Genomic DNA, 10,558 nt, shown 5'->3' on the forward strand with positions numbered 1-10,558 from the left:
CTCTCCTGGTGCAAGAAAGGTCCATCCCTTAGAGCAGGAGTGGAAGCCAGGCCAGGAGATCCAGATACAAATATCAGGAGAGGAAGTTTGTGGGAAAAGCCTGAGTGACTTTGAAAGTTAAGACAAGAGGAAGAACCCAGTGTAAACATGAAGAGCAACAAAGCCTGATCGAATAAGCCACTGCATGAGTCTTCAAGGAACTACACACTCATTTACTTGTTTAAGTTGATCAGCATATTCTCATCTCAGAGAAGGAGAGATGGTGTATCAAAGCCCCTTGTGCAGACTGTGGGTTAGGAGGAGCAAGTATTCTACATTTGAGTGGCTATCTTAAAAAACCAGCATCTTGTTTTTGCAAGAAAAACCAATTTCACTGTCAGTTTCTTGAAAAAACTTGGGGTTTATTGATTTAAACTGCAAACAGTCGTTACAAAAGAGATTCTTTTAAATAAACTCAGAGAAAAAAAGCAATGTAGTGAACAGTAACAGGGGGAAAAAATTACATTCATTGTTTTCTTTGTGCCAGTCCCATTCACCTCAACAAGGAAAACTCCAAACTTGGAATACAGAAAGGCAAAGACAAACTGCATTTGGAATGTCTTCAAATAGGCACTTTTAAGCCAAAGGCTTTTGTCTCCTTTAAGAAGCTATCAAAAAAAAGGAAGTAAAATGTCTTCCTTCCATACTGTCTCACAACAGAGCTTATACACATACATTCTAAAGCCCAGGTGTGTATGACCTAGGGGGGAGGGGAAGGAGGAAGAGGAGGAGGAAGAGAAAAGGCAAAGGAGCACACATTAACTCAATTTGCAGTCCAACACAAAAAAAGAGGGGAATTCTAAAATAAATAATCCAAACACAGTTTTTGCATTTTTTTAAATTAATTTTTCATTTTTTAAAATAAAATAACCAAAAAAGTGTAAAGTTACAAAAATGTCATTGTAGTATAATATATTAAACTGTGGGGGGGAAAAAGGAAAAAAGACACTTCACAATCTTAAGATTAATATGGAAGATCATAATTTAAACATAAAAGAATATATTCTATGGATTCATCATCCCGATAAATATGAACAAAATTAACAAAAAGCATAGGTTTCGGCAATAAATACGTTTTGATAAGTTAAATAAGCTTTTTTTATATTGTTGTGCAGTGACAAGCAAAATTTGCTCTCCAATTTCTGAAAAGTTATACAAAATTAAAAACCCAGAAAAAAATAATAAAAAGCTTGGCGTGAGTGCTCTAAGATAGATCTAATGTACTCTAGAGCAAAACCATTAAAGCTATGTCTACTGGAACTTGGAATACACGGAACTTGCGTGTGTGGAATGAATTCCATTTGCCCACCCCCTCTCGTTTTATTTACTGTTTGTAAAGATGTCACATGTATACATGGGGAACTTTTAGCACCAAAATCAAGTCTTTCATAGTCCATCTGGCTTTTTCCCCCAATCACAAGTTCCACTCATGTTACAATCTTTGTCCATTCTCAGCTTTTCTTCCTGCAGACCTGAGCAGACCCAGGCAAGATTAGTCTTTAAAGGGGAAAAGGGTTGGATGTTAAGCGCTGTCCACATGCCGTAAGTCTAGCAGAAACTGGCCAATGGGAAGGGAGGGGAGAAGGAACAATGCATTATTGTGGCCAGTGGAGGGAGCAGTTGGTTCTGGATATTCCCTGCACATCTGGAAGTGCACAGAGCTTTAAGGAGGCTGCTGGTGCCCTCTGCAGCCAGAGAGGTAATACAGTCACAGTGAAAATGTTCAAAGGCACTAATTTTGTAAACGGTTATTGCTTTTTACTGTAATTTGGCACTTAAGGTGTAAGCCAGTGAGTCAGCTACAGGCAAGTGGACAGCCTTTATGTTAACATCTAACCCTCAGACTGGGGGGCATGGGGGGGGGATTCAGCTTAACATTGTAATAAAGGTGGGAGGAGGGCAAGAGGAAACCCCAGTTTAGTCATCAGAGATGGAGAGTCTGCTGAAGATGGGAAGACGTCTCGAGTTATCCAGGATGGGTGAATCTGAGCCACTGTGGCTGCTGCTGGAGCTGCTCAGATAGCCTTCCTGATCAGAGAGGGAGTCCTGAGGACTGGGGGGTGAGTCAAACATGTTGGGAGACTCAGACATGGGCCTGAAGAGGAAAGCAGTGGGTGAACCCCCACTGGACACCTGCACCCCTATGCTGGGGGCAAAGAGAGTGGCCAGCTCCTGGCTGGAGAAAGTGAAGGGGTTGCTGGCACAATCTGGCAAGGTGGGCGAGCCCAGAAGGTCATCAGCGCTCAGCATGGGTGGTGGGGTGACTGAAGTGGGGCTGTCCAGCAGCCCATTGGCAGCGGCACTGGGGAAGCCAGCAAAGCTGAAGCTGTGTTGGAGGCGGGGTCTGTCAGTGATGGTGGGGTCCCGGCCCCCAGCCACAGCACGGCGCTCCTCAGCATTGTGGATGAAGTGACAACGAGGCCCATAAGGGCAGAAGCCGATGGTATGGAAAGTGCGACACAGCTCCGTCTTGTACTTGGGGTGGCGGGTTAGGCTCCGCAGCTCATGGATGCCGTGGGCAAACTGGCACTTGTCACCGTATTTGCAGGCACCGTTCTCCTCGAAGGGGCGGCACAGCTCTGTCTTGTAGCGGCTCGAGTTGATTTGTCCCCCGGGCTGCTTCTGCTGTAGCAGGCGCTCGCCACCTTCGGAGAAGGAGCGGTCCCGAAAACGGCTTTCCCTGGGACCCAGTACAGGGGCCGGCTCCCCCTTGAGGCTGCTTAGGAGCTGGTTCTGGTGAAACTTGGAGTTGGGCAAGGTGACCGAGTGCCTCCTGGGGAAACCCCCGCCAGCTGGGGTGCCCACTGCCTTCCTATCCAACAGACACCCTCCAACACCTGAAGGGCTGTAGTTCAACATCTTGTTACTCTGCGGAGAGAAAGCAAGAGACAGTCAGTCACCCAGCCTGCTCCAGCTCCCCCCTGCAGCCTATTCCCAATGCAACGCATCAGTCAATGACCTGATCACATCCAGCCCCATCATATCAAACCTAGCCTCTATCTTCACCAGCCACATCTCTCTGCAAAATAACCCTGCTTCTAATATCCCACCTTGTAGGACAGCAAATCATCCTGTTACATGGCACCCCCTTGCCCTAGGCAACGACCAGGTGCCCCACCTACCCACACAGTGACCCTGCAATACATATAACCTCCCCCGCCCTAGGCAATAACTTGGGTGCCCCACCTACCCACACCTAGTGCTGCCTGCAAGAGCCAAACCCACTATTCTTCCTTCCTAAGTTACACAGTCCTCCCCTGCCACAAGCAACTGCCTACCCTGCTCCACCTCCAGTCCCACAGCCACATCTCCCCCAGGTTCAGGACCCCTTCCATACCCAAGAACCAGTACTTCCTTTTTTGAATTATTCCATCCTGTTCATAGACCCCTCTAGTGTCAGAGACTACTGTAGAAACCTTTGAGAATTGTAAATTTTCTGTACTACAGAAAAGTACAGAAGCATTATCTGGGACAGTCCTGCTTCAGGAACAGGGCGTATGTGTGAGACAAACTGGTGGGGGCATGAGACTTTTTGGAAATGCATTGATTACTGATCTAAATTAATCCCATTTCTCTTGCTCTTCCAGCACAGCAATAGCATTTCATCTGATCCAGGCCAGTCTTCACCCCTAACCACAAGAGGATTCCTTTGCAATTAGCCTTTGGGCTGCAAGGAAAGTCTGGAAGGGATCAGGAACCAGTTACTTCATCTGCAAACTGTTTTAAATATTAAAAACACTCGTTTGGGGAGAAAAGTTACACAGGTTTGCTACAGCCACAGTTACTTTGAAAAGCAGAGCTTTTTTAAAGCTCTTCACCTGTCCAGATTAAACAGGTTGTTGTTTTTTTTTTTTTTTAAAAGGGGGAGGCACAGCCCTGGTTCACCCTCATAGCCCCGTTTTGTAGTGCAGCTTCATTGTCAACTCTTAAAAAAGTAAAGAGACAAAACTGAGTCAGTCTAGAATTTCTATTTATAATCATTCTTTGATCCTTTCAAAACAAGGAAAAGTCTCAGGAGTAGGAGGAAAAGTACTTTCTTGACTATCAGCTTGTTGGGAGTAGAGAACTCTGCTTTTGTTTCCCTTTTAAAACCAGCTCTGTTAGAAACTAAGAAAAAGTGTCTGTAGACAGAATTTCGCTAAACAAAAGATAACTCCACGGGGGGGGGGGGGGCGGGAAGGAACAAAGCTGATCTGGAGGGGAGGAGGAAAATAAGAAAAGTAAAACTGCATTGAGTGAATGGAAGCAGCTGTGAGTGCAGCACACTGGCCTGCAAAGGTTATTAAAGGAACCTCACCACCAGATAGTTTGCCCCCCTAAAGTAAATTTGCAGCTGTAGGAGCAGAAGCTGAACTAACTTGGGAAAATCATAGCAACAAGACCAGGCGTGTTACAGCAGCCTAACACTTAAGCAATTAAAAGTGGCCGAGCAACAACTCGGAAGAAAAAGCTTTCAACACGTTAAGAGTCCTTCTACCAACTCCCCACGTCAAACAGCTCCACAAAGCCAGGCACAGGCACATGCGGCCACAGAAAGGAAGGTTTCCGTTTCCCATGTTTTTAGAATCCTCCCACTTGAAAAGCACAGAACTCAGGGAGAAGGGAAACGTCCTGAACAAGTTGAACAGGACTCCTTGGATTCTTGGGATTTCATTCCCGAAGTCATTAAAACCAGACATCTCCGCGAAAGTCAGCGATTAACACGTTAGAAAGGCCACCCTCCCAGAGGTTGGGGCGGGGGGAGAGAAAGAAAGAGGAGACAGTGAAAAAGGGAACAACTCACAAACAGTTTGGCCACATTCACGAGTTCTCTTTACAGCTTCACTGGGCTCCAGAAGGCTATTTGCAAAAAACAAACCAACCAACAAACCCGCAGCCCCGAAAAGCAGTTAGCAAGGTCGCTTGGCTGGGCTCGGTCCTTCCTAGGGGCAAGGAGCGGCAGGAAAGCCAGCCCCCGGCGGGCAGCGCAGAGGTGAAACAAGCCAGCCACAGCTCAGGAGGGAGACGAGCAGAGCGATATCTACGGCAAGCCGCAACTGACTGACGATCGTCGAGGCAGCACAGCCGCCCCTCGCCGCACGAGGCGAGCGCCAGGGAGGGCTGGCGACCAAGTTTAGTCCCAGTCCAAACAGGCACCGAACTTCGCTACAGAACGAAAAACAAGGACCCACCCAAGCTCCGTTCCCCAAAGCGAGCCGGGCCGAGGGGCCCGCTCAGCCCCGCCCAGGCGAGCCCCGGCTTTACCTTGCACAGAACTTCGCTCAGGTCGAAGATGGTCGGGGACACCAGCGCCGTGGACATGGTGGGCGATGGCCGGAGGGCGGCAGAGCAGCACGAGCCCGGCGCAAGGGATCACAGGGTGGGAAGTCAGGCACAGCCTCCAGCGCCCTGCTCCGCGTCCTTCCCCCCCCTGCTCTGCCGCCGCGCCGCGCTCTGCCTCCGGCCGGCCGCTCGCTTTCCCCCGCCGCGCTGCCTAAACTCAATTTATAAAGTTTGCAAGCTCCCGGCCCGGCCCGGGGAGGAGCTCGCGGCCCCTTGCCAGCCGGGGAAGGAGGAGGAGGAGGGAGATGATTGACAGCGCGCTTGACTCACCCCGCCGGCCGGGCCCGAGAAAACTTTCAAGAGGAGAGAGGGGGAGGGGAGGCAAAGCCCGTTCGGAGCCTGCGCTGGGCTCTGGGTACGAAGAGGAAAGTTTTTCAAAGCTCCCCTCCCCCCCCCCACCGCCCGACGTGCATGTGCAACTTGGTTGTGATTAGGAGGAGGGGGAAGGGCCCGCGCTCCTTTGTGAGTGCTGGAATTATGCAATGGGTGGTGACATCACTCGCTGCACCCACTCTGGGCTGCTTCCCCCCCCCAGCTCAGCTTGCACTGAACTTTTGCAAAACGGCCCGGGCGGGAGCTGTGTCTTTGCAGCAGGCTCTGCGAGTGCCCAGATCCCCCGCCCCCAGGTAGTTTCCCCGCTTTCCTTCTCGTGTGCAGGAAAGAAACGGCAACTTTAGCTGTTTGTAAAGGCAGGCAGGGTGTGCGCGCAAGAGTAGATGCGTAGTTGTGGTCGGGTCGGGGGTAGCAGAAAAACAAAACAAAACTGATCTTTGCAGAGACTCATTTTCCGAAATTTCTCCCAGCTGTAATTACCGTGAAACTAAAGAGGAAGGACTGTTTGTGTTTGTTTGCATGATATTGATTCTGTGAGCTAGGTCGTAACGTTTGCTTTTTTCGATCGAAGCTTTTTCCTCTCTGCTGGACACCAGTTGCATGCTTACGTGTTGGAGATTTTTTTTCCCCAAGGAGATCTATTTCATCAGTAAAACAGAGGCCCAGTTTTCAGCTGCTTAGCTTTCCTTCTGCCTGACCAACACATTCGCAGATTTTTATTTAAGATGGTGTCTGCGAAGGCGATCAGATAGCAAGTGACACTGACAAAAAACAAGAGGCCCTCTCGATTTCCCCCCTTTGCTCGATCGAAAGCTGGAGTACTATTTGGTGTGTTTGCATGGGGTGCGCTTTCTGCATGAGTACCCGTTGCATTCTGTGCTCCCCGCCCTTCCCCTCTTTGAATGGAACAGATGGTTTTTCAGTCCATCCAGGTTTCATTTCACTCTTGTTATTAATTTTTTTCTTCTTTTGGCGGGATGACAAAGGAGCAGGGCACATGGATTGAAACATGACAGACTGACTAAAAAACAACCCATAAACTTGTTTGTCTGCTGTTTGCATCAGGAAAGCAACACGTTTGCAAAAGCTGATCAGTTTCCCCTCTGCCCCTCTGAAGTTCTGAAATGGAAGACTAGACTGAAGTGGAAATATTAAACTCTTAATTTCTTTCCTACATATTTCCATTTGTCCTTTGTCACCTCCTCGTCCTTTTTACAGTAAGTGTCACCCACTCCAGCCCTCAGATGTTTATTCCACAACACTTTTAACTCCTCGATCTGTTATGAAACAATGTGTGTGTTTAGTGCATTTTCCATTGCAATATAATTAGGTCACCTAATTATAAGCACTTTTCTTTAGAAAGGCAAAATTAGAGTATGAATCCGGCTGGCTCTCCTCCTCCTGACAAATTTTAACAGGAATTTATTTAATCAATGTAAAATAAAATATCAGAGCGCACACAAACTTTAGACTTTACTTGTTTAAGCTTTAAGGGCTGCAGCTGAGCTGTGCGTTGCATTTCACAACTATAAAGAGTTATTTCCAGTTTGGGCTGGCTTGGATTTGTCTACTTTGATTTAAATTGATTGAATCCATTTTTAACATTGCTGCTGTCTTTGCATTTTTGGAGGCTGACTGTCTTCAAGTTGATTCACATCTCCCACCCCCTTAGTCTTACGGCCTTTTTCCAATTTTGATTGAAACCTGGCAGGCTCTGCTAAAGGAAATAACTCACATCCATATTAATTTAAATAATTAAAATGAGTTTAGTTCTTAAAGTGGTGTTTGCTAATTTCTGCCTTTGCTCTCCACTCTTACCCCAGTCCCCAAAGGGCACTTTTTAGCAATTTGAAATAATAAAGCTTGGGGGTGTGGGGAGGAGCAAAGTTTCTTAGCAAATAATCTGTTCCAGATTTTAGTACACAAAGAATTATGTATACTGATATTGATGGAAGGAGGGGGGAGTGGTTTCTTTGTAACAAGCTTGTTTCAAGGTTTCTAATGTGGGGCTCCTTAAATGTGAAACTTGTTGGGTCAAAACCTGAAGTCCTTACTCAGGCAAAACTCTGACTGAAGTTAGCGGGAGTGAGAGTATTGCCAGAGGAAGGCCTGTGGGATTTGGCCCCTTGTTATTAATCCATCCAGACTGAGACTTGAACTATAAACTCCTTCTTAAAATGCATCTCATTATTGTACTGAATATTCTGCTTCCTCACATAGCCCAGACTTCCAAGGAGAACTGAAACCCTACCTGCAGAGTCCAGAATGCAAGCCCAGCTAAGAGCGCATTTAAAACAAACGATCCCTGTTCCCACTTCCTCTTCTGTTTGCTTCAGGCTCAGGAACTGGGCTTTAAACTTGTCTTCCTGACTTTCCCCTCCTTCGATATCCAAGAACAGCCAAAATAACGAATCGAGAGCAAACACCCACAGAGTCTGTCCCTTCCATATTTCCTTTTTTATTCTGTATTTAAGGATAGAACCCTAGTTCCACTCCTTTTCCTTCTCTTTCTAGATACATTTTTGTTTAGTTTTTTGCCAGAATTGAAAAGCAACCAGCAGAGAGAGCAGCTTGAACATGTTATTTTCTGCAGTTGTTTACTGGCTCTGTGGATGGTGCTTGTTCCCAGAGCTCTGAGCCTCTCTATAATTAAAACTTTTTTAATTGTTAGGTTGGAAACATCATTCCAGGGACTTTCCAAGGGTTACCAAGTCCAAATGAGGAAGCCAGTACAGATAACTATTTCATGACTGACTTGCTTGGAGCCTGGCTTTTTCATTGAATCTGATCTCCCGTACTTTATACGGAGCAACTCTGATTACTCAAAGGTCTCAGAACGAGAGTGGAGTCTGTGCCACAGTGGGCACAATCCTGCATTCCTCGCACACCCAACCCACGTGGATTTGAATGTGAGTTTTGGTTGCACACGGAATGCAGGATTGGACTCTCTGTTACATGCCCCATATCAATCAACTCACCAAATTGTATGTATGTTATGTTTAATATTGTTGCACATATTTTGTGCCTTATATTAAATGTATGCAATAGGATACACATACACTTACTATGGGAACTGTAGCTTTCTGTTTCAAAACCTCTTTGCATTTAGGGTCAAATGCTGGTCATACTGCTGTCCAGTGAGAATTTTGATGGAATCTGGATTTAGGCTGTAAGAGCCTGACTTTCAGCCACGAGGTATGTCTGGATTTGTACACAAGCAAATCCCTCCTTTGAGCACGTGCCTGGATAAATATAAGCCAGACTCGCCACATGCATGCACAGAATGGAAATTTGTGTGTGCACCTATGCACGCCTCTCGGGGGGCTGAAAAATCAGACAGGTCCATTCTCAAATATAACATTACAATCACATTTTTGCACTGAATTTAATTGCGACGTTTGTTTTTTTTTTAAAAGAAAGAAAAAACCATTTCTAGCCACCACACACTTGAGTAAACACATAGGTGTGTTTATCTGAATGTAATGTCATGTACTCTGGGGTTTGTACAGTAGCTCTTTAGTGCAGTGCACCTACTTTGCAGCTTGGATGGTGCAAATGGACTTGGGGGTCAGCAGTGAGGCTGCCAAATTTGTTGAGCCTCTTCTGCAGCCATCTGTAGGCCTCTTTTGTAGGTGCTGCTTCTTGAGTGCCATCACATAAGCCTTCATCATCAGATTCAGGTACAGGCCAACTGTTTGACTGGGCCTCCCTTCGCTCCTTATTGGCCAAGCTCACCCAGTGACATGGTTTTAAAAAGAGGGGGAGATGAGTCTTATCCAGTCCACATACACATAGAGGAACATGGAAATTGCCAGAGTGGATCAGACCTATGGTCCCTGTAGTCTAGTATCCTGTGCCTGATAGTGGTCAGTACAAGATGCTTAAGAGGAAAGGATGAGAAACCCCGCATTAAGCAGATGTGGGATAATTACTCCCCCACCTCCTCCAGTAGGTCTCCTCCTAATAATCCCTAATAGTTAAAGGTGGCATATCAAAGGCTCCACCAAGTCTGGTAACCTCGCTCCTGAATTACCTTTATCTTTTCATGGGACATGATGACATCAATGGGAGTTTTACCATTGTCTTCAAGGGGAGCAGCATATATTGCCCATGGCTGTTAATTTCCAATTTTGTGCACTTTTTTTCAGATTTCAATGCAGAGAACCACAGTTTGAAAAATTGGAATTGGACATGTACTGTCATATTGTTTGGGCCAGGTGGCGAAGACTCCAGCACAGGGAAATTTAAACTGATCTCTAACTGGTCTCATAACCAATGAACACTTTATTTCAACGTGCTTGCCTCAGATGGATCCACAAGAACTACAAGCCTCAGTACATTGTTAAAAGATAGAGGAATAATCCTTAGTCTGTACTCTGATTAACTCCCAGTGACTATAATGAGTGGTTAGACTAAGGACCAAGTTTAAACCAAATAAAGATTCAGGATTTGGAGCATGCATAGTCTGTGATTTTGTAATTCTTACAACCATGGAGAGATTTGGTTTTCTGCAGAAATACCAAAATTACCAGAGACACCTGTTCTCAGCTGAGAAGGTTATAAGCCCTTGAAAATAGGGGTTTCCTGTGTAATAAATGTGGCTTCTCAGTCATAATGCTTTAGTGTACACTGAGTTTAAACAGGTTTCAGAGTAACAACCGTGTTAGTCTGTATTCGCAAAAAGAAAAGGAGTACTTGTGGCACCTTAGAGACTGACCAATTTATTTGAGCTTATGCTCAAATAAATTGGTCAGTCTCTAAGGTGCCACAAGTACTCCTTTTCTTTTTGAGTTTAAACAGGCATAGTAACCTTCCTGTATCTGTTTCAGCTGGTTTCCTGGAGTATTAATATCTTCTGGGTCAC

General features: G+C 46.0%; 1 protein-coding gene and 1 long non-coding RNA gene across 2 annotated transcripts; one reads left to right on the forward strand and one right to left on the reverse strand.

Moving 5' to 3' along the window:
- Positions 1 to 1,298: 1,298 nt before the first annotated feature.
- On the reverse strand, positions 1,299 to 5,511 carry ZFP36L1 (ZFP36 ring finger protein like 1). The gene is made up of 2 exons (XM_074955526.1): positions 5,284 to 5,511; positions 1,299 to 2,907 (listed from the first exon to the last, which is right to left on the reverse strand). Exons 1-2 carry the CDS (start codon positions 5,338 to 5,340, stop codon positions 1,957 to 1,959), a joined length of 1,008 nt encoding a protein of 335 aa, XP_074811627.1. The 5' UTR covers positions 5,341 to 5,511; the 3' UTR covers positions 1,299 to 1,956.
- Positions 5,512 to 5,904: 393 nt separating this feature from the next.
- LOC141989150 (uncharacterized) lies at positions 5,905 to 10,137 on the forward strand. Its single transcript, XR_012639918.1, has 3 exons — positions 5,905 to 5,987; positions 8,804 to 8,889; positions 9,843 to 10,137. It is a non-coding gene; the product is annotated as an uncharacterized LOC141989150 (long non-coding RNA).
- The last annotated feature ends 421 nt before the right edge of the window (positions 10,138 to 10,558 follow it).

This window comes from Natator depressus, chromosome 6 (assembly GCF_965152275.1).
Source record: "Natator depressus isolate rNatDep1 chromosome 6, rNatDep2.hap1, whole genome shotgun sequence".
NCBI lineage: Eukaryota > Metazoa > Chordata > Testudines > Cheloniidae > Natator > Natator depressus.